Source organism: Pristiophorus japonicus, chromosome 3 (assembly GCF_044704955.1).
Source record: "Pristiophorus japonicus isolate sPriJap1 chromosome 3, sPriJap1.hap1, whole genome shotgun sequence".
Taxonomy (NCBI): Eukaryota; Metazoa; Chordata; class Chondrichthyes; family Pristiophoridae; genus Pristiophorus; species Pristiophorus japonicus.
Window position 1 is genome coordinate 84,434,487 of NC_091979.1, and position 24,946 is coordinate 84,459,432.

The window sequence follows — 24,946 nt, forward strand, 5'->3', positions numbered from 1 at the left end:
CTGGGGGCGGGGGGGGGGGAAGCGGGAGTCGGGTCAGTGTCGGGGTCGGGTCGGGTCCGGTCCGGGGGCGGGGGGGGGAAGCGGGAGTCGAGTCGGGTCAGGAGGAAGCAGGAGCTGGGCGTGGGAGGCAGCCTTATGCACGCAGCCCCAGTGAGGCCATTCGGCCAGGGCTAGGGGCTGCGTGCTTCGGGCCCCTCCCACACAGTTTTGGGCGCCTGGAGCTACTGCACATGCACGCCCACTGTAGCGTGCATGTGCAGAGGTCCCGGCACTGTTTTCAGCGCAGGGACCTAGCTCCGCCCCTAACAGCTCGTGCTGCGCCGCGCCCAGCTCCAGAGGACCAGCAGGGAGCCGGAGAATCTGTAAGTTTTTTTTAGGCGCACTTTGTGGCGCGAAAATCAGGTCGGGGCTGCGCCGTTCTAGGCGCGGCCCGAAACTTGGGCCCACCGTAACTAATTGATTACAATGGGCAGCACCTATGGGTGCATGACACCCCTCTACACAACCTTCAAAAGTGCCAACATATTTCTTCCAACAGAAATGTGTGGCCTCTTGCATCCAAGATATGTGCAAGTGAGCACAACAACATTTTATAAAACCAAAGTGATCATAAAGTGGTTGCCGTTGAAGAGTATTGAAATGCTGAACAGGAAAGCTGATATCAAGCTCACGCTTCCCCTCACCACCCACCAACCCCTCCCCATTCCCCGTTCCACTGTGAAGAAATGAGCCATGGCCCAATGCCACACCCCCCTTTATTGTCTTCATTGATCCCTCTCCTTCTCCCCCTCCCCCTCCCCTCTCCCCATCCACCTCTCCTATCCTCCTCTCCACTGCCGCCCCTCCCCCTGTCATCTGCCCTTCTCCAACCCCCCGCCCCCCACCCCTGCGCCCCCCCCCCACACACACTCCGCCAGACCCTCTTCCCATCTGGATCCAGTTACCTCACTATTTTATAACCTGATTTACCTGAATACTGGATTTGGTCTTGACTCCACATGGGAGATCAATGAACAATGTTTTGGGCACATCCACTTTTGATTTTTGATAAGACTTATTTGTCAACATTTAACATTGAAACTGTCTATGTAACACATAATGGGAATTTCCAATCTTAACAGTTATCTGTCAAGGTATATTGATGAACCAATCGAAAATTCTTCTTCATAACAGTAACTTATAGGGGCTGAAATTGCCTCCGACCTGAAACATTTCTACAAAATTACCTGGTGGTTGGGAGGAGCGTGGGATTGCATTGGGAAGGCCTTCTCTTCCCGTGCTGCGAAGCGCACTCCCGTCCAGAGGGTTCCCATGCAGAAGGTGCAGTCACGTGTGACTGCTCAGCCAATCAGGTACTGTATTCCACAGCTTTCCCATTAATAGCAATGAGAACTCCGTATCTACGAGTTCTCAGCGCTATTAATGGGAAAAAAAAACAAACACACGAATAAAAAATAAAAAACAGACCTCACATAATTAAAATTAATTGAAATTAAAGTTAAAAAAGGTCTTAGAAAAAAACAATATTTTTTTGATATTTTTTAAAGTTTTGTAATTTGGGTTAAAAATAAACTTACCTTAGTGTGCAGAGTTTTTAACAATAAAATGTGGTTATTTAATTTAATTTAATTATATTTGTGTATGTTTTTAAACACTTACGCCTGTAAAAGTAGGCTTTGCGCCTGCTTTTTCAGGCACAAAAATTTTGAGGACATTTGCTGGGCAAGATATGGGTAAATACCACAATCTTACCCAAGCAAATGTCCTCGCTCCCGAGATGCGGATCATCTGTCAAGCTCCAGTTTCCGGGAATGCTGGTTTTCAGCGCATGCGTATTGTGCGCTGAAAACCGGCTTTTCCGATGTCTTCTCGGGTCCGTAGAAACTTCGTATGGACCGGGGATGCCGGGATTTCCAGGCCATTGTACCCAAATAAGATTATAAATAAACCAAAAAGATCAAAAATTATATATTTCAGAATAACCCGATTAAAATTCCCCATTGTACTGTTTTTCTTTTTTTTTTTACTTCCAGGTCTTAGTTTGTCTCTAATATCTTGGCTTCACCTGGAAATTTTAGAACATAAGAACATAAGAACATAAGAATTAGGAACAGGAGTAGGCCATTTAGCCCCTCGAGCCTGCTCCGCCATTCAACAAGATCATGGCTGATCTGGCCGTGGACTCAGCTCCACTTACCCGCCCGCTCCCCATAACCCTTAATTCCCTTATCAGTTAAAAATCTATCTATCTGTGACTTGAATACATTCAATGAGCTAGCCTCAACTGCTTCCTTGGGCAGAGAATTCCACAGATTCACAACCCTCTGGGAGAAGAAATTCCTTCTCAACTCGGTTTTAAATTGGCTCCCCCGTATTTTGAGGCTGTGCCCCCTAGTTCTAGTCTCCCCGACCAGTGGAAACAACCGCTCTGCCTTTATCTTGTCTATCCCTTTCATTATTTTAAATGTTTCTATAAGATCACCCCTCATCCTTCTGAACTCCAACGAGTAAAGACCCAGTCTACTCAATCTATCATCATAAGGTAACCCCCTCATCTCCGGAATCAGCCTAGTGAATCATCTCTGTACCCCCTCCAAGGCTAGTATATCCTTCCTTAAGTAAGGCGACCAAAACTGCACGCAGTACTCCAGGTGCGGCCTCACCAATACCCTATACAGTTGCAGAAGTACCTCCCTGCTTTTGTACTCCATCCCTCTCGCAATGAAGGCCAACATTCCATTCGCCTTCCTGATTACCTGCTGCACCTGCAAACTAACTTTTTGGGATTCATGCACAAGGACCCCCAGGTCCCTCTGCACCGCAGCATGTTGTAATTTCTCCCCATTCAAATAGTATTCCCTTTTTTTGTTTTTTTTCCCCAAGGTGGATGACCTCACATTTCCGACATTGTATTCCATCTGCCAAACCTTAGCCCATTCGCTTAACCTATCTAAATCTCTTTGCAGCCTCTCTGTGTCCTCTACACAACCCGCTTTCCCAATAATCTTTGTGTCATCTGCAAATTTTGTTACACTACACTCTGTCCCCTCTTCCAGGTCATCTATGTATATTGTAAACAGTTGTGGTCCCAGCGATCCCTGTGGCACACCACTAACCACCAATTTCCAACCCGAAAAGGACCCATTTATCCCGACTCTCTGCTTTCTGTTAGCCAGCCAATTCTCTATCCATGCTAATACATTTCCACTGACTCCGCGTACCTTTATCTTCTGCAGTAACCTTTTGTGTGGCACCTTATCGAATGCCTTTTGAAAATCTAAATATACCACATCCATCGGTACACCTCTATCCACCATGCTCGTTATATCCTCAAAGAATTCCAGTAAATTAGTTAAACATGATTTCCCCTTCATGAATCCATGCTGCGTCTGCTTGATTGCACTATTCCTATCTAGATGTCCCGCTATTTCTTCCTTAATGATAGTTTCAAGCATTTTCCCCACTACAGATGTTAAACTAACCGGCCTATAGTTACCTGCCTTTTGTCTGCCCCCTTTTTTAAACAGAGGCGTTACATTAGCTGCTTTCCAATCTGCTGGTACCTCCCCAGAGTCCAGAGAATTTTGGTAGATTATAACGAATGCATCTGCTATAACTTCCGCCATTTCTTTATAACCCTGGGATGCATTTCATCAGGACCAGGGGACTTGTCTACCTTGAGTCCCATTAGCCTATCCAGCACTACCCACCTAGTGATAGTGATTGTCTCCAGGTCCTCCCTTCCCACATTCCTGTGACCAGCAATTTCTGGCATGGTTTCTGTGTCTTCCACTGTGAAGACCGAAACAAAATAATTGTTTAAGGTCTCAGCCATTTCCACATTTCCCATTATTAAATCCCCCTTCTCATCTTCTAAGGGACCAACATTTACTTTAGTCACTCTTTTCCGTTTTATATATCTGTAAAAGCTTTTACTATCCGTTTTTATGCTTTGCGCAAGCTTACCTTCGTAATCTATCTTTCCTTTCTTTATTGCTTTCTTAGTCATTCTTTGCTGTCGTTTAAAATTTTCCCAATCTTCTATTTTCCCACTAACCTTGGCCACCTTATAAGCATTGGCCACTAACCTTGGCCACCTTATACGCATTTACCTCAGAAAAATTGCACAGAGGTTCCAACCACATCTGTGCATTCTGATCATGTGCAGTTTGTCTAGTTTCCCAGCATGGATTAGTAAGCTTTTAAGTTGAAGCAGAAGCATGCGTCCCATCATTTTTTGAGGATATTTGAGTTTCTTTGCTTTTTCCAAAAGACTTTCAAATCACTGGAGTTTGAATTCTCAAATATTTATTTTAGGTCTCATTCAAAATATTAACTCTTTTATTAAGAATTGTTGAGTTAGACACAAGTTATGATTAACACCTCTTTGATTAACAGTAATTGTGGTTTCTTTGTTCACCTTTCTTGTTCCTCAACTGATAATGTGAAAACTTTCACTTCTGAAACATTTATGGGATTTAAGAGACATGATGGAAACTGCATAAACAGTGAACTTTTGAGCATTTTATAAATTATTTTTTCTTTGTGGAAATGTTTGTTTATGAAAAACTGTACAAACCAGCAAACTCCACTAACAGTTGATCAACTGTTTTAAGAAGAACCTAATGATGGAAACTGACAGCCAACTGACAGCTAAGGTGTCAGCTGTGACTCAGTGCATAGCATTCTTGCCAGAGTCGTTGTGGGTTCAAGTCCCACTTCACAAAAATCTAGACTGACATTCCAGTGCAGTGTTGAGGGAGCGCTACACTGTCAGAGATACTGTCTTTCGGATAAGACATTAAATTGAGGCCCCATCTGCTCTCTCAAATGGACGTAAAAGGCCCCATGGGATTATTTCAAAGAAGAGCAAGGGAGTTATCTCCGGTGTCCTGTCCAATATTTATTTCTCAATCAACAGATTATCTGGTCATTATCACATTGCTGTTTGTGGGAGCTTGCTTGTGCGCAAATTGTTTGCCGCATTTCCTACATTACAAGTGACTACACTCCAAAAGTACTTCATTGGCTGTAATGCACTTTAAAATGCCTAGTGGTCATGAAAGGCGCTATTTAAATCCACGTCCTTCTTCTTCAAACAGGGAAAGTGATGGGGGAGGTACCTGATTGTGCAAAAGTGGCTGCAGACAGGTCAAAGAGAAGGTTGTCAGGCAAGGCCATGCTGGGGATGATGGTCTGAAAAAGGCTGTGGGCAGTTTAGGTCCTGTTCTACTGGCCTCCTCCGCCACAAACCTGCATATCCTGACATTCCAATATTTCCAGATCCTCACAACCACCAATTTTTCCAGCGGTGCCCCCCACAGATCCCAAACTCCCTCCCCAATCCAGCTGCATCTTAGGACTCTCTTATGGACTTAAAGGACAATACAGATTAAACCACAGCTTTATTTTAGCAGCAAAACAACATAGCTGTGCTCCAACTATCGGGGGTGGAATTTCCACCGGAGCTCCCCAATGTCCCACTGTAACTTTAGCGAAAGATCAGCGGAAATCCAGAAGAAATGGCATGAATGGCTGTTTGCGTAGTTTCCTGCAGTTTCTGCTGATCTTCCACTGAAGTTACACCAAGAGATCAGGAGAACACCTCAGAAATTACTGAGCAATGCCACAGTAAATCAACCAATTTCTCTGAAACACACTTCATAGGCCCCTCACATTGATCTCTTGTGGTACAGTATCACTGCTGGAGTGTTTGGAGCAGATCACAATATAGGAGCTGGATGATTTCTCGTCCTCCCCAACCAGCTGGTATCTTCCAGGAAGGTCAGCACTGGGAAAGTTTAAAAGTACTCTGATGTTGAAATGTGGATTCTTTACATCTGGTTCATATATTTTGCAGTAGAATGTTGTGAGGGCACACCCCTTCCCGATACTGCAATCTCCTGTGAAATCCCCAGTCAAGATTCCATGCTTGAAATAGGGCCTTTTTTTGGTCTCTGCATTCTGGTTATGAAATACATTTAAGAATTGCTTTCAGTGAAGAATGAGAATATGTTTAAGGATAAAAAGGGCACAAGAACATTTTTCCTCTTTTAAAGTTTGAGTTGAAGCCTCAGTAAACCAGGGTATTGGGACACTGTTTCCATTTTGAAGATAGGTCTAACTGCTAAACTTCCTGGAATGAGAAGAGTGACATTTGGTGACAACTCCTGGGACATGGAGTTTTTCCAAAAGGAACTGATGGGGAAAGACATTCATCATTTTCCAACCCCTGAGAAGCTGATGACTTTAGTACTTTACATTAAGTTCAGAAGATTACGAGACTCGGTGGAGGGTTTCCTATGTCTGAGTCCACGGAAGCAATTGGCATACAATAATCCAATAGAGATGACCGGGCAGCTTTGTGAGCACTGACTTCACTTCAGAGGAAAGCTTCTAGGAATGGTCAAAAGCAGGTGACCTGAAAAGCCACATCTAAGAGGCACTGCACCCTTCCTCACCTGCACTCACTGTTAAGTACAAGCATAGCACGATTCAATGCTGTGTGAATTTTTGTGGATAGATCATCATTACCAAGAGGGAATTCATATTGGAGCAGAACAACTTGAGTGTAGGTAGACTTTGAGGAGATAAGAACAAGGGCCATTTTAGCTTTGGGTTAAAAGTAACTTTTTTATGATAATTACTCAGCTCCCTCCTGATTTCTACCCACCTGGTGAAGTTTCTTGACAACACTGAAATTTCTGGAGTCAGCCTAATTAGAGTAATCTCCAGGAATCAAAAACACCACTGGTTGGGAGCTTGTCAGTTTGGGGGTTGTGGAGCGGGGGCAGGGAGAACAAGTGTACGCCTACATGATTTAAAAGCCTTGAGCAGATTAAAATGTCAGGCATCCAATGAAATAGATTTACAGAGCATGAAAAAGGCACGCTGCTGAGAGTCAATGAAGGAGACTTCCATGGCAGTTACACAAGTTAAAAGGAGCCAGCAACACCTTACAAGATCCATGATGAGACCTTGGACAATGTAGACCACTTCCCATACCTTGGGAGCCTATTATCGGCAAGGACATAGAAACATAGAAACATAGAGACATAGAAAATAGATGCAGGAGTAGACCATTCGGCCCTTCAAGCCTGCACCACCATTCAATAAGATCATGGCTGATCATTCCCTCAGTATCCCTTTCCTGCTTTCTCTCTATATCCAATGAACTGGCATCAACAACTCTCTGCAGCAGGGAATTCCACAGGTTAACAACTCTGAGTTAAGAAGTTTCTCCTCATCTCAGTCCTAAATGGCCTACCCCTTCTCCTAAGACTGTGTCCCCTGGTTCTGGACTTCCCCAACATCGGGAACATTCTACCTGCATCTAACCTGTCCAGTCCCGTGAGAATCTTATATGTTTCTATGAGATCCCCTCTCATCCTTCTAATCTCCAGTGAATAAAGGACCAGTTGATCCAGTGTCTCCTCATATGTCAGTCCAGCCATCCTGGGAATCAGTCTGGTGAACCTTCGCTGCACTCCCTCAATAGCGAGAATGTCCTTCCTCAGATTAGGAGACCAAAACTGAACACAATATCCCAGGTGAGGCCTCACCAAAGGCCTGTACAACTGCAGTAAGACCTCCCTGCTCCTATACTCAAATCCCCTAGCTATGAAGGCCAATATACCATTTGCCTTCTTCACCGCCTGCTGTACCTGTATGCCAACTTTCAATGACTGATGAACCATGACACCCAGGTCTCGTCGCACCTCCCCTTTTCTGAATTTGCCGTCATTCAGATAATATTCTGTCTTCGCGTTTTTGCCCCCAAAGTGGATAACCTCACATTTATCCACATTATACTGCATCTGCCATGTATTTGCCCACTCGCCTAACCTGTCCAAGTCACCCTGCAGCCTCTTAGCGTCCCCCTCACAGCTCACACCGCCACCCAGTTTAGTGTCATCTGCAAACTTGGAGATATTACACTTAATTCCTTCATCTAAATCATTGATGTATATTGAATAGAGCTGGGGTCTTAGCACTGAGCCATGCGGCACTCCACTAGTCACTGCCTGCCATTCTGAAAAGGACCCGTTTATCCCGACTCTCTGCTTCCTGTCTGCCAAGCAGTTCTCTATCCACATCAGTATATTATCCCCAATACCATGTGCTTTGATTTTGCACACCAATCTCTTGTGTGGGACCTTGTCAAAAGCATTTTGAAAGTCCAAATACATCACATCCACTGGTTCTCCCTTGTTCACTCTACTAGTCACATCCTCAAAAAATTCCAGAAGACTTGTCAAGCATGATTTCCCTTTCATAACTCCATGCTGACTTGGACTGATCCTGTCACTGCTTTCCAAATGCGCTGCTATTTTATCCTTAATAACTGATTCCAACATTTTCCCCACTCCTGATGTCAGGCTAACCGGTCTATAATTATCTGCTTTCTCTCTCCCTCCCTTTTTAAAAAGTGGTGTTACGTTAGCTACCCTCCAGTCCATAGGAACTGACCCAGAGTTAATAGACTGTTGAAAAATTATCACCAACTTATCCACTATTTCTAGGCCACTTCCTTAAGTTCTCTGGGATGCAGACTATCAGGCTCTGGGGATTTATCGGCCTTCAATCCCATCAATTTCCCCAACACAATTTCCGGACTGATAAAGATATCCTTCAGTTCCTCCTTCTCACTAGACCCTCGGTCGCCTAGTACTTCCAGAAGGTTATCTGTGTCTTCCTTCGTGAAGACAGAACCAAAGTATTTGTTCAATTGGTCTGCCATTTCTTTGTTCCCCATTATAAATTCACCTGAATCCGACTGCAAGGGACCTACGTTTGTCTTCACTAATTTTTTTCTCTTCACATATTTATAAAAGCTTTTGTAGTCAGTTTTTATGATCCCGGCAAGCTTCTTGTCGTACTCTATTTTCCCCCTCTTAATTAAACCCTTTGTCTTCCTCTGCTGAATTCTAAATTTCTCCCAGTCCTCAGGTTTGCTGCTTTTTCTGGCCAATTTATATGCCTCTTCCTTGGATTTAACACTATCCTTAATTTCCCTTGTTAACCAGGGTTGAACCACCTTCCCCGTTTTATTTTTACTCCAGACAGGGATGTACAATTGCTGAAGTTCATCCATGTGATCTTTAAATGTTTGCCATTGCCTATCCAATGTCAACCCTTTAAGTATAATTTGCCAGTCTATTCTAGCCAATTCATGCCTCAAACCATCGAAGTTACCTTTCCTTAAGTTCAGGACCTTAGTTTCTGAATTAACTGTCACTCTCCATCTTAATAAAGAATTCTACCATGTTATGGTCACTCTTCCCCAAGGGGCCTCGCACAACAAGATTGCTAATTAATCCTTTCTCATTACACATCACCCAGTCTAAGATGGCCAGCTCCCTAGTTGGTTCCTCGACATATTGGTCAAGAAAACCATCCCTAATACACTTCAGGAAATCCTCCTCCACCGCATTGCTACCAGTTTGGTTAGCCCAATCAATATGTAGATTAAAGTCACCCATGATAACTGCTGTATCTTTATTGCATGCATCCCTAATTTCTTGTTTGATGCTGTTCCCAACCTCACTACTACTGTTTGGTGGTCTGTACACAACTCCCACTAGTGTTTTCTGCCCTTTGGCATTCCATAGCTCCACCCATACCGATTCCACATCATCCAAGCTAATGTCCTTTCTTACTATTGCATTAATTTCCTCTTTAACCAGCAATGCCACCCCGCCCTCTTCTCCTTTCTGTCTATCCTTCCTAAATGCAGAATACCCCTGGATGTTGAGCTCCCAACCTTGGTCACCCTGGAGCCATGTCTCCGTGATGCCAATTACATCATACCCGTTAACTGTTATTTGTGCAATTAATTCGTCCACTTTATTCCGAATACTCCTCGCATTGAGGCACAGAGCCTTCAGGCTTGTCTTTCTAACACACTTTGCCCCCTTAGAATTTTGCTGTAATCTGGCCCTTTTTGCTTTTTGCCTTAGGTTTCTCTGCCCTCCACTTTTACTTTTCTTCTTTCTATCTTTTGCTTCTGCCCCCATTCTACTTCTCTCTCTCTCCCTGCATAGGTTCCCATCCCCCTGCCATATTAGTTTAACTCCTCCCCAACAGCACTAGCAAACACTCCCCCAAGGACATTGGTTCCAGTCCTGCCCAGGTGCAGACCGTCCGGTTTGTACTGGTCCCACCTTTCCCAGAACCGGTTCCAATGTCCCAGGATCTTGAATCCCTCCCTTCTGCACCACTCCTCAAGCCACGTATTCTTCTGAGCCATCCTGCGATTCCTACTCTGACTAGCACGTGGCACTGGTAGCAATTCTGAGATTACTACTTTTGAGGTCCTACTTTTTAATTTAGCTTCTCGCTCCCTAAATTCGTCTTGTAGGATCTCATCCTGTTTTTTACCTATATCGTTGGTACCTATATGCACCACAGCAACTGGCTGTTCACCCTCCATTTTCAGAATGCCCTGCACCCGCTCCGAGACATCCTTGTCACTTGCACCCGGGAGGCAACATACCATCCTGGAGTCTCGGTTGCAGCCGCAGAAACGTCTATCTATTCCCCTTACAATTGAATCCCCTATCACTCTTTTTCCTGCCCTCCTGTGCTGCAGAGTCACCCACGGTGCCATGAACCTGGCTGCTGCTGCCCACCCTGATGAGTCATCCCCCCCAACAGTATCCAAAGCAATGTATCTCGTTTTGCAGGGGGATGACCGCAGGGGATCCCTGCACTACCTTCCTTGCACTGCTCTTCCTGTTGGTCACCCATTCCCTATCTGGCTGTGTCCCCTTTACATGCGGTAAGACCAACTCACTAAACGTGCTATTCACGTCATTCTCAGCATCGTGGATGCTCCAGAGTGAATCGACCCGCAGCTCCAGTGCCGCAATGCGGTCCATCAGGAGCTGCAAGCGGATGCACTTCCCGCACACGTAGTCGTCAGGGACATCGGAAGCGTCCCTGACTTCCCACATAGTACAGGAGGAGCATATGCGTGTCCAAGCTCTCCTGCCATGATTAAACCCTTAGATAAACTTAATTTGGCAACAACAATGCTAAATGTTACTTACTGATAAAGAAAAGAAAAAGAAAAACTACTTACCAATCACCAGCCAATCACTTACCCCCTTGGCTGTGACGTGACCTCTCGATTTCTTTCTACTTCTTTTTGGCCTTCTCACCCTGCTACAGCTGCACCAGCTGGCCTCCTCTCCGAACTCCCGCCTCCTGCTTGAACTCTCCGACTCCTGACTGCTGGGCCTTTATAGGCCACTGGCTGCTCTAACTCCAGCCTCCTGCTCGAACTCCCGCCTCCTGCTGAACTCCTGCCTCGTGCTCGAACTCCCCGACACCCGACTGCTAGGCCTTTATAGGCATCTGGGACAGGCATTGAAGACGAAGTCCAACACTGCCTTCAGTGCGCCAGTGTAGCCTCCGGCTGCCTGAGGAAAAGAGTGTTCGAAGACCAGAATCTCAAACCCGGCACCAAGCTCATGGTCTACAGGGCAGTAGTGATAGCCGCCCTTCTATATGCTTCAGAGACATGGACTGTGTACAGTAGGCACCTCAAAGCTCTGGAGAAGTATCACCAATGCTACCTCCACAAAATCCTACAAATTAATTGGCAGGATAGGAACACCAACGTCAGTGTTCTCTCTCAGGTCAACATCCCAGCATTGACACGCTCGATCAGCTTCGATGGATGAGCCACATTGTCCGCTTGTCCGTTATTAAACTCCCGAAACAAGCAATCTACTCTGGGCCCCAGGAGGGCAGAGAAAACATAAGAACATAAGAAATAGGAGCAGGAGTAGGCCATTTGGCCCCTCGAGCCTGCTCCGCCATTCAATAAGATCATGGCTGATCTGATCATGGACTCAGCTCCACTTCCCTGCCCACTCCCCAGAACCCTTTACTCCCTTATCGCTCAAAAATCTGTCTATCTCCATCTTAAATATATTCAATGACGCAACCTCCACAGCTCTCTGGGGCAGAGAATTCCATAGATTTACAATCCTCTGAGAGAATAAATTTCTCCTCATCTCAGTTTTAAATGGACGGCCCCTTATTCTAAGACTATGTCCCCTAGTTTTAGTTTCCCTTATGAGTGGAAATATCATCTCTGCACACACTTTGTCGAGCCCCCTCATTATCTTATAAGTTTCAATAAAATCACCTCTCATTTTTCTGAACTCCAAGAAGTATTAGCCCAACCTACTCAAGCTATCTTCATAAGTCAACCCCCTCATCTCCATAATCAACCTGTTGAATCTTCTCTGAACTGCCTCCAATGCAAGTATATCCTTCCTTAAATACGGAGACCAAAACTGTATGCAGTACTCCAGGTGTGGCCTCACCAATACCTTATACAGTTGTAGCAGGACTTCTCTGCTTTTATACTCTATCCCCCTTCCAATAAAGGCCAACATTCCATTTGCCTTCCTGATTACTTGCTGTACCTGCATACTAGCTGTTTGTGTTCATGCACAAGGACCCCCCAAAGTCTCTCTATACTGCAGCATTTTGCAATTTTTCTCCATTTAAATTATAATTTGCTTTCCTATTGTTTCTGCCAAAGTGGATAACTTCACATTTTCCCATATTATACTCCATCTGTCAAATCTTTGCCCCCTCACTTAGCCTGTCTACATCCCTTTGCAGATTTTTTGTGTCCACCACACAATTTGCTTTACCACCCATCTTTGTATCATCAGCAAACTTGGCTACATTACACTCAGTCCCTTCATCCAAATCATTAATATAGATTGTAAATAGTTGAGGCCCCAGCACCGATCCCTGTGGCACCCCACTCGTCACTGTTTGCCAATTGGAAAATGACCCATTTATCCCGACTCTCTGTTTTCTGTTAGTTAGTCAATCCTCTGTCCATGCTAATATATTACCCCCAACCCCGTGAGCTTTTATCTTGTGCAGTAACCTCTTATGTGGCACCTTATCTAATGTCTTCTGGAATCCAAATACACCACATCCACTGGTTCCCTCTTATCCACTCTGCTCGTTACATTCTCAAAGAACTCCAGCAAATTTGTCAAACATGATTTCCCTTTCATAAACCATGCTGACTGTGTTTGATTGAATCATGCTTTTCCAAATATCCCGCTACTGCTTCCTTAATAATGGACTCCAGCATTTTCCCAACAATAGATGTTAGGCTAACTGGTCTATAGTTTCCTGTTTTTTGTCTGTCTCCTTTTTTAAAGAGGGGCGTTACATTTGCAGTTTTCCAATCTGCTAGAACCGCCCCAGAATTCAGGGGAAAATATTTCATGGACACCCTCAAAGCCTCCTTGAAAAAATGTAACATCCGCACCGACACCTGGGAATCCCTGTTCCAAGACCGCTCAAAGTGGAGGAGAAGCTTCTGAGAAGGCACCGAACACCTTGAGTCTCTTCGCCGGGAGCACGCGGAAGCCAAGTACAAACAGCAGAAGGAGCACACGACAAATCAAGCACCCCACCCATCCCTCCCTCCAACCACCATCTGCCCCACCTGTGACAGAGACATTAGTTCCCTCATTGGTCTCATCAGTCACCTTAGAATTCATTTTAGTCTGAAAGCAAGTCATCCTCGACTCCGGGGGACTGCCTGAGAGAAGAGCGACAATATCTGCCACTTACAATGACCTCCCAAACAACGATAAGGTTCTTCAATTTCTTACCATCAGCAGCTTAGTGCCCCTTATATCCCCAGCCACCACCTGGAAATGTTCCTTCACTGTTTGTTCGACATCTACTTCTAGATGAGCAGAAATTTTCTCCAATCTAATATTGGGAAGACTGAAGCCATTGTTTTCAGTTCCCGCCACAAACTCCGTTCCCGAGCCACTAACTCCATCCCTCTTCCCAACTTCTGTCGGAGGCTGAACCAGACTGTTTGCAACCTTGGCATCATATTTGATCCTGAAATGAGTTTTCAACCACATATCCACAGCATAACTAAGACCGCCTATTTCCACCTCTGTAACATCGCCCATCACTGCCCTTGCCTCAGCTCATCCGCTGCTGAAGCCCTCATCCATGCCTTTGTTACCTCTAGACTTGACTATTCCAACACACTCCTGATTGGTCTCCCACATTCTACCCTCCGTAAAGTAGAGATGATCCAAAACCTAGCTGCCCGTGTCCAAACTCGCACCAAGTCCTGCTCACCCATCAGCCCTGTGTTCGCTGAGCTACACAGGTTCTCGGTTAAGCAACACCTCGATTGCAAAATTCTCATCCTTATTTCCAAATCTCTCCATGGCCTCGCCCCTCCCTATCTCTGTAATTTCCTCTAGCCCCACAACCCCCTTAGGTGTCTGCACTCCTCTAATTCTGCCCTCTTGAACATCCCTGATTATAATCACTCAACCATTGCTGGGCGTGCCTTCTTCTGCCTAGGCCATAAGCTTGGGTATTCCCTGCCTAAACCTCTCAGCCTTTCTTTCCTCCTTCAAAACGCTCCTTAAAACCTACCTCTTTGACCAGGGTTTTGGTCACCTGCCCTAATTTCTCCTTTTGCAGCTCGGTGTCAAATTTTTTTATTTCCTAATACGCCTGTGAAGTGCCTTGGGACTTTTCATTACGTTAAAGGTGCTATATAAATAAAAGTTGTTATTTTGTTGTTGTGTTTGTGATGGAGAGAAAATAGGATCAGAAGCTCAGCTCGCCCTTAAATAGAACACCAAGGTTGAAAACAATCTGGTTCAGTCTGAAACAGTGACCTAGGAGAGGGTTGGAGTTGTTGAGGATGTGATGTATTTGCAGCCATGCTCTGTACCATGCACTGTACCATATAATTACATCTAACAGCCAACAGATGGGGAAAGCCCGGGAGGCACACATTACTGCAACTCGTGCTGCCTCCCTATATAAAACAGGCTCCTCCTGCAGGTTTCATTTTTGGAGTTTACATTAAAGCTAAAGGGCACAGCTCCTGCAATGCACCACGTGTGATTTATTATAATGATAAGCATATGTATCAACTGGCGACGTGGATGGGATACTAACACGCAGCTATGGCCAGCGTTGACTACATCGAGCGATATTGCGTCGGGGAAGACTGGGATGACTTCATTGACCGGCTGGATCAATGCTTTGTCGCGAAAGACTTAGAGGGAGCCGCGAATGCCAGCAAACGCAGGGCCGTCCTCCTCATGGACATACACATTGATCACAGACCTACTGGCCCCGACGAAACCCGCTGAGAAAAGTTATGAAGAACTGTGCGAGCTAGTTCGAAATCACCTAAAGCCGAAACGCAGTGCGCTCATGGCGAGGTACCCTTTCTACACCCACCGGCGCGGAGTAGGCCAAGACATGGCAGCGTTCATCGCTGAGCTAAGGCACCTTGCTCAGTTTTTGAAGAAATGTTAAGAGACTTCTTTGTTTTGGGAATCGGACACAAAGGGATTTTACGCAAATTGCTAACGGAGGAAGACTTGGACTTAGCCAAAGCCATCCTGATTGCTCAGGCATACATGGCCAGAGAGGAAGAAACATAGAAACATAGAAACATAGAAAATAGGTGCAGGAGTAGGCCATTCGGCCCTTCTAGCCTGCACCGCCATTCAATGAGTTCATGGCTGAACATTCAACTTCAGTACCCCATTCCTGCTTTCTCGCCATACCCCTTGATCCCCCTAGTAGTAAGGACCTCATCTAACTCCTTTTTGAATATATTTAGTGAATTGGCCTCAACAACTTTCTGTGGTAGAGAATTCCACAGGTTCACCACTCTCTGGGTGAAGAAGTTCCTCCGCATCTCGGTCCTAAATGGCTTACCCCTTATCCTTAGACTGTGACCTCTGGTTCTGGACTTCCCCAACATTGGGAACATTCTTCCTGCATCTAACCTGTCTAACCCCGTCAGAATTTTAAATGTTTCTATGAGGTCCCCTCTCATTCTTCTGAACTCCAGTGAATACAAGCCCAGTTGATCCAGTCTTTCTTGATAGGTCAGTCCCGCCATCCCGGGAATCAGTCTGGTGAACCTTCGCTGCACTCCCTCAATAGCAAGAATGTCCTTCCTCAGGTTAGGAGACCAAAACTGTACACAATACTCCAGGTGTGGCCTCACCAATGCCCTGTACAACTGTAGCAACACCTCCCTGCCCCTGTACTCAAATCCCCTTGCTATGAAGGCCAACATGCCATTTGCTTTCTTAACCGCCTACTGCACCTGCATGCCAACCTTCAATGACTGATGTACCATGACACCCAGGTCTCTTTGCACCTCCCCTTTTCCTAATCTGTCACCATTCAGATAATAGTCTGTCTCTCTGTTTTTACCACCAAAGTGGATAACCTCACATTTATCCACATTATACTTCATCTGCCATGCATTTGCCCACTCACCTAACCTATCCAAGTCGCTCTGCAGCCTCACAGCATCCTCCTCGCAGCTCACACTGCCACCCAACTTAGTGTCATCCGCAAATTTGGAGATACTACATTTAATCCCCTCATCTAAATCATTAATGTACAATGTAAATAGCTGGGGCCCCAGCACAGAACCTTGCGGTACCCCACTAGTCACTGCCTGCCATTCTGAAAAGTCCCCATTTACTCCTACTCTTTGCTTCCTGTCTGACAACCAGTTCTCAATCCATGTCAGTACACTACCCCCAATCCCATGTGCTCTAACTTTGCACATCAATCTCTTGTGTGGGACCTTGTCGAACGCCTTCTGAAAGTCCAAATATACCACATCAACTGGTTCTCCCTTATCCACTCTACTGGAAACATCCTCAAAAAATTCCAGAAGATTTGTCAAACATGATTTCCCTTTCACAAATCCATGCTGACTTGGACCTATCATGTCACCTCTTTCCAAATGCACTGCTATGACATCCTTAATAATTGATTCCATCATTTTACCCACTACCGATGTCAGGCTGACCGGTCTATAATTCCCTGTTTTCTCTCTCCCTCCTTTTTTAAAAAGTGGGGTTACATTGGCTACCCTCCACTCCATAGGAACTGATCCATGGTCAATGGAATGTTGGAAAATGACTGTCAACGCATCCACTATTTCCAAGGCCACCTCCTTAAGTACTCTGGGATGCAGTCCATCAGGCCCTGGGGATTTATCGGCCTTCAATCCCATCAATTTCCCTAACACAATTTCCCGGCTAATAAGGATTTCCCTCAGTTCCTCCTCCTTACTAGACCCCCCGACCCCTTTTATAACCGGAAGGTTGTTCGTGTCCTCCTTCGTGAATACCGAACCAAAGTACTTGTTCAATTGGTCCGCCATTTCTTTGTTCCCCGTTATGACTTCCCCTGATTCTGACTGCAAAGCTACTCTACTCACAACTTCAGAATCACCCGGGGCCAAACATCGTGAATAAGCTAAATTCGTCGGCAGACAGGGGAAGTGCTCCCAGCTGGGCTAATGTGACCTCTGCTCGACCTGAGATAACTCACTCACCACAACAATGGACTAATGCGAAGAGATCAGTACCTGTGAATGCAAGTGCATCAGCAAGCTGTTGGTGCTGTGGAGGGGCTCATCGCGCAAACCAATACAGGTTCAAACAATATGTCTGCAAGAGTTGCTCAATGATGGGGCACCTCCAACGAATGTGTAAACGTGCTACAGCTCGATATGTAGCGGAGCATGGGAGGTCAAGCGTAGATCCTGAGGATCGCGCAGAGATGACCGAGGAGGAAGTGGTACATGGGGTGCACGTGCATGAAGTGCACACCTTTACCAACAAGAATCCCCCGATTATGATTATGTTAAACTGAAGGGCATACCGGTACCGATGGAACTGGACACGGGTGCGAGCCAATCGATCATGAGTCTGAAGGCCTTTGAGAAGTTATGGGCAAACAAGGCACACAGGCCCAAGCTGAGCCTGATCGACGCAAAGCTGCACACCTACACCAAAGAGATTATCCCGGTCCTCGGAAGTGCAATGGTTCAGGTGCTGTATGATGGTTCTGTGCATAAATTGCCACTATGGATTGTTCCCGGTAATGGGCCCACGCTGCTTGGCAGAAGCTGGCTACAGAATTTTAACTGGAAATGGGACGATGTAAAAGCATTATCGTCGGTGGAGAAAGCCACGTGTGCGCAGGTCTTAGACAAGTTTCCATCACTGTTCCAGCCTGGCATCGACAGCTTCACAGGGGCCAAGGTGACAATTCACCTCAGCCCAGATGCGAGACCCGTTCACCACAAGGCCAGAGCGGTCCCTTACATGATGCGGGAGAAAGTAGAAGTTGAGCTAGATCGGCTTCAGCGCGAAGGCATTATATCACCAGTGGAATTTAATGACTGGGCCAGTCTCATTGTTTCCGTTCTTAAAAGTGATGGGACAATTAGAATCTGTGGGGATTATAAAGTAACCAAAAACCGAGTATCGTTACAGGACCAGTACCCACTACCCAAGGCGGAGGATTTGTTCACGACCCTGTCAGGCAGAAAGCTGTTTTCGAAATTGGACCTCACCTCGGCGTACATGACCCAGGAGCTGGCGGAATCGTTCAAGAAGCTGACGTGCATAAACACACACAAGGGGCTGTTCGTATACAACTGGTGCCCCTTCGGGATCCATTCAGCTGCTGCGCTCTTCCAAAGAAACATGGAGAGCCTGCTGAAATTTGTCCCAGGAATGGTCGTCTTCCAAGACGACATCTTGATCACCGGACACAACACTGATGAACAGCTCCATAACCTGGAAGAGGTGCTACAGCGACTAACTTGAGTAGGTCTAAGATTGAAATGAACCAAATGCGTCTTCTTGGCACCAGAGGTGGAATTCCTGGCAAGGAGAATCGCAGCAGATGGCATCAGACCCTCAGACTCCAAGACGGAGGCAATCTAGAACGCCCCGAGACCATGCAACATGACGGAGCTGCGCTCGTTGCTAGGACTACTGAACTACTTTAGTAACTTTCTGCTTGAACCATTACCTGTACTGCTCCGTAAGGGTGATGACTGGGTCTGGGGTAAAAATCAAGAAACTGCCTTTGAGAAGGCCAGAAACTTACTGTGTTCATACAAACCACTGGCGCTGTATGATCCCTGTAAGCATCTTCCGTTTTAGCGTGCGATGCATCATCCTATGGGATCAGGTGTGTGCTTCAGCAAGTGAACGTGTCAGATAAGCTCCAACCTGTAGCGTATGTGTCCCGCAGCCTTTCCAAGGCTGAAAGAGGGCACAGCATGGTCGAAAAGGAGGCCATAGCTTGTGTGTGCGCGGTAAAAAAGATGCACCAGTGCCTATTTGGCCAGCGGTTCGAATTAGAAACCGACCACAAGCCGCTCACGTCATTATTCTCTGAGAGCAAAGGCATTAATACCAATGCCTCAGCTCGCATTCAGAGGTGGACATTAACGCTGTCCGCTTACAACTACACGATCCGCCACAAACCAGGCACCGAAAACTGAGCAGATGCGCTCAGCCGGCTCCCGCTCGCTACCACCGAGGGTGAAGCAGAGCAGCCGGCGGAACTGGTCATGGCCATGGAAGCCTTTAAGGGCGAAGGGTCACCCATCACGGCGCGCCAGATAAGAATCTGGACCAGCCAAGACCCACTGCTGTCCAAGGTGAAAAATTGTATATTAGGTGGAAACTGGGCAACCACGTATGGAGAGATGCATGGCGATTTTAAGCCATTTCATCGACGCAAGGACGAGTTATCCGTCCAGGCCGACTGCATTTTATGGGGAAATCGTGTAGTCCTGCCCAAGAAGGGCAGAGATTTATTTGTCAAGGACCTCCATAGCACACACCCCGGCATTGTAATGGTGAAAGTCACTGCGAGATCGCACGTGCTGTGGCCCAGCATCGACGCAGACTTAAGAGTCGTGCATACGCCGGTGCAACATGTGCGCGCAACTCAGCAACGCACCCAGAGAAGCCCCCCTGAGCCTGTGGTCCTGGCCCTCCAAACCCTGGTCCGTCATCCACGTGGATTACGTGGGTCCCTTTCTAGGAAAAATGTTCCTGGTTGTAATTGATGCTTATACTAAATGGATCAAATGTGTTATAATGTCATCCAGCACATCCACCGCCACAATAGAGAGCCTTCGGACAATGATCGCCACCCATGGCCTGCCCGACGTCCTTGTTAGTGACAATGGACCATGCTTTACAATTTCGCGAATTTATGTACTGTAATGGCATAAAGCATGTCAGGCCGGCCCCATTCAAACCAGCCTCCAATGGCCAAGCCGAACGGGAAGTGATGGAAGGCCCCTTGCAGACCCGTCTGTCTCGTGTGCTGCTTGCATATCGGACGAGGCCCCACTCACTCACAGGGGTTCCGCCCGCCGAACTCCTCATGAAGAGGACCCTCAAAACAAGGTTGTTCCTCGTGCACCTGTTTTAAGTGAGCTTGTCGAAAACCGGCGTCTTAAGCAATGTACATATCATGACTGCAACTCTGTAACCCGTTGCATCAACGTCGATGACCCTGTTTTCGTGCTGAACTTTAGTACAGGCCCCAAGTGGCTCGCAGGCACTGTCGTAGCTAAAGAGCAGAGTAGGGGATTCGTGGTAAGACTCACTGATGGCCAAACCTGCAGGAAGCTCATCGATCAAACCAAATTGAGGTTCACCGATGATCCAGAACCGCTGGATGACTACAGTGACATCGACTTCCAACCACAAGCAACAGAACCGGCGGTTCACCAAGAGACAGAACCGGTCGCACCAGACAGTCTGACCAGAGCCGCAGCACCGCAAGACAGCGACACTCCGGTCAGGCCCTCCACTCCCAGTGTCCAACTCAGACGCTCAATCAGAGAGCGCAGACCCCCGGTCAGGCTCAACCTGTAAACCGCATCTAAGACTTGGGGGGAAGTGTTGTGATGTATTTGCAGCCATGCTCTGTACCATGCATTGTAACATGTAATTACATGTAACAGCCAACAGATGGGGAAAGCCCGGGAGGCACACATTACTGCACCTCGTGCTGCCTCTCTATATAAAGCAGGCTCCTCCTGCAGGTTTCACTTCTGGAGTTTACATTAAACCTAAAGGTCACAAGGTGATCAGCTCCAGCAATGGGCCACGTGTGATTTATTATAGTGATAAGCATATGTATCAGGGGAGGTTCAAAGTTTATGACAGGGACCGAAGACAATTTCTTCGGTCTTCCAAAGGTTTAGCTCAAGGAAACTGTAGCTCATCCAAGAATGGATGTCGGACAAGCAATCTGACAGGACAGAGGCAGTAGAGGGGTTAAGACAGGTAGAGCTGGGTTTCATCATATGGAAGCTGACCCCATGTCAACAGATGATGTCACCAAAGGGCAGCATGTTGATGAGGAAGGGGAAGTGTGCTGGCTTCCTGAGAGGTCTGCCTGGATATGCTCTAAAATGCGCACCAGAAGAACTGGAAAAATTATAGTACAGCACAACACAGCAGCAGAATGAGCATACGCATGTGGAAGATAAGCAGTAACAATTTACGGCAAACGAGATGGAGAATAATGACAAAGAGCTAGCAGAAATTCAACTCTCTACAAGAAGTAGAAAGCATTCACCAAGCTCTATTCAGCAGTGTTTTCTTAATTTAATTTTTGGATTTTTTAAAAAAAAGTTAAAATTCAATGGTGTTTATGAAACCTGAAATCTGGGCCTAGAAACTAGATAGCACTGTGTCTATTTTACAGGCTTAAAACAGGCGCCTTAAGGTCCAATATGATGGGTAACGTGCATGTGTTCATTCCGCCGGCCATATTGGTAAAGGCTGTTACATAGGTGTCCAAGATGGTGCCTGGTACAGGTATTAGCCCCTTTATAAATGCAAATAGGGAGCATAATGGCTGTTTGATGCCGCCTTTGCAAGATTTAATTATGTACGACCACTGCAAATTGTGGTTAGTTTCTTCAGGTGCTTGACAGCCAAACCGGTGGTCCTTAAAGGGACCACTAAAGGCTGCCATTGGAAAGATAAGTTTGAATTTTTTTTTTTACTTACCTTATTGTGAAGCGGCAGGTGGCAGGAATGTCAGCCAACATCCAGCTCCCATTCTCCTTCCTGATTGCCTCACATTTTCATTACGACCTCGGCCAGTGTCTAAGCCGGATGATCTTGCTGCCTCCCGGGACTGGCAAGCTGCCTCTGGAGTTACGGCTGGCATCTGCAGCTTGCGGCATAACAAATGAGATTGGTGGGCCAATTTGCCATGGCCCTGCTGCTGGCCGCATTTGGCGCCTGCAGCGTGCGCTGCACTAGAATAGCGTTCTGATTCACGCCTGATCCAATTTCTAGGCCCAGTAATTTGAAAGAAAAACAATGAATGCAAAATGTGTAATGTGTAGTTAATAGAACTTATCAGAAGGATCGGCAGCATGGCGGATGAACTAGTGCATCTTGGTACATCTGCTCTCCCTATTCCTATATGATGATAACTGGAAACAGTCGTGGTCTGCTTTGATCTTGCTTGTGATTTAGCTGCTTGTTTATGTTGACATGCGGCAGACCCAGATGGTCCTGCCCTTGTGTCAGGAATAGAATGTACTATCCTGACTACGGGGACCTGCTGCTTTCAGGGGCGACTCCTATCACTTGTTCAGAGGAGGGTGCAGACAAGGGGCTGGTGACGACAGGGGAGCTTCTGGCCGCAAGCCCCTGCTGGAAGCTGGTCACTCACATTGGTTACCACTCTGCTCGAGCACAAACTGTTGCATGGCAACAAGGTCTCTGAGTCCCTTACTTATAGTTCTCTAAAATCTGTATCACAATCAGTTGAAGCTGACAGTTATCGCATCATGAAGTATGGACCTCAACAGCATCAATGGGAGCATTCCTGAGAGATGCACTCACTGCTCAAGTGCCTGAGATCTCTGTTACCGATGTCACTGAAGGTGCACAACAGCAGAACATAGATTATTTGCTTTATGATAATATCCAGTGGTAGAATCTGTAATTCTGGAAACCCAGTTTGCAGTGTAGTCTGCAAAAAGGCAAATACTGGAGCACCCATTCGTGCCTATGAAGTATTCTTCATTTAATCGCTAGTCCTCTGAGGTTGGAATCACTAAGCAACTCAACAGGGCTTGTGATGGTACCAAGCCTCCACTCAGCAGTCCTTGTTCAGCCACTACTCCTGCCCCTTCCCTACCCATGAGAAGTGACTCACCCTGTAATTTCCCCTCTAAATCTGTAAAACCCACCACTATATACCTGTCTCTGGGCAGGTGTCTGCTTTAAGTGGTGATAACAGTGAATGCTATGGTGAGGCTTGTTGCTAAGAGGGCCAACTTGCTGCTCTTGGGCTTCGAACATGTCTGAAACAAGAAAAAGGCATGGTGTTGTCATTCAGAAATTATATTGCACATTTCACTGCACAGCAGTGTCTGTTGAAACACATTTGCACAAAGAAGGTGGGCGATCATTGTTATACAAACCAGGAGTGTATTCCTGTGCAGCTTGTGCAAGACTCTTGTCATTCCAGCTGATGACTTCCTTGATAATGTTTTAAAAGGTGTAAGGTTTGGCCTGCTAAATCACTCTATCCATCAGTGCTCCTGTTGAAGGCAGCTTTTTTCTGTTAGGAGAATATAAATATATAAATGAATGAGTGAAATGTTGTGCTGTGTGTTTTAATCAGCAGCACAGTTTTACGTGAAGCTTAGCTGAATGCAAAGTATTTTGCTGACAGAAAGTGTGCGGGAATATTTGGGAGCTAACTAAATACATTGTAAGAAATACATTGTTTTTCAAATATCCGTCTAGCCTCACCTGCTATTGACGTCCTGTGTCTTCCACATCCTGCTTCACCATCCGTACATTGCTGTTTTTTTCCTCAGCTCTGAAGAGTGCATTTCACAATGCTGTAATGCGATCTGCAAATCTTGATCAGTAAATCTTGGTTTGTGCCTTCTGCACTCTCCCTCCATCTCTTGCAAAATATGGCCACTCCATAGCTGGATTTGGCCACAGTGTGCTGCTCAGATAGTTAAGCAGCATTCTTGCTGGTGCTTTCTGACTGGCTACTCAATTGCGCATTATTTTTAGCACTCCCTAATGCATCCGAGCTTCCAGAAATTGCTGAGTAAATTTTGTATTCATTCAACTGCATTAAAACAAATTAGAACATCCTTTAACTGTAGCAGTATTTTCTTCTTCTATGGGTTACATACATAAGTTGCTGTGTATCTGCAAAGTTTGATTAGACAACATGTAGAAGTGAGGAATTCCACTGGCTCGCTTCAGATATAGTTAATTAAACAGTGTTGATAGATTGCTGTAAGAATGCCTGCAGTTACCATTAGTATTATACTAACAAGTCACTCTGGGATTTCATGTATTTTAGAAGAAAAATACATCTTTGTTCTAAGCCCATTCTAAAATAACATTTTTGAATTTCTATAGGGAAGACACAACAAGAACGCTACACATGCTAAAATTTGCTGTGGTGTTGAGAGAGGGAAGGGGAGTATCAGTCTCATCTTGCCTTTTACCTTCTCTTGGCTAACACAAATCAACCTTGACTGCAGCTGTGGAGAAGACCACACAGTCCGAGCTATTTTAAACCACCAATTGAAGGAGGGCAGGATGGTGGAAGAAAGGCAGTGAAATCAAATGAAAATAAGGGTAATATTTACAAAAATGAAGTTTGAAAATTTGCTGAATTATCCTTTTTGCACATTTTCACTTCTGTTCAATAGTAAATACTTGCCTTAGTGATTGCAGTGAAGACTTTTTCCAGGATAGCATTTGGCTGAGCTTTCTGTGGTCCATTTGCTTGAATTTTGAGAGCTAAAGCACATGGTTTGGCAATGAACCTGCAAAAATATAGATATTAAACGACTCATTAATTCAGAATATAAGCTGTTCTTCCGATTTACAAGTAACAACAGCTTTAAGATAATGGATTGTAAAGAACAAATTCAATAATCAAGTTAACCTTCCATTTGGCCTATAGTAAACTTTGTTGGGGTTTTGGAATATTCTCTTTAGCGTGCCATGCCAACCATAGCACTGTTATTTTTCAGATA

At 45.7% G+C, this 24,946-nt stretch overlaps 1 protein-coding gene across 1 annotated transcript in view; it reads right to left on the bottom strand.

Moving 5' to 3' along the window:
* Nucleotides 1-24,946, bottom strand: part of cers6 (ceramide synthase 6) — a 356,478-nt gene that overhangs the window by 232,754 nt on the left and 98,778 nt on the right. The window contains exon 2 of the mRNA XM_070875509.1: nucleotides 24,628-24,733. Coding sequence (XP_070731610.1) covers nucleotides 24,628-24,733 — 106 coding nt within the window. The remainder of the gene's footprint in view (nucleotides 1-24,627; nucleotides 24,734-24,946) is intronic.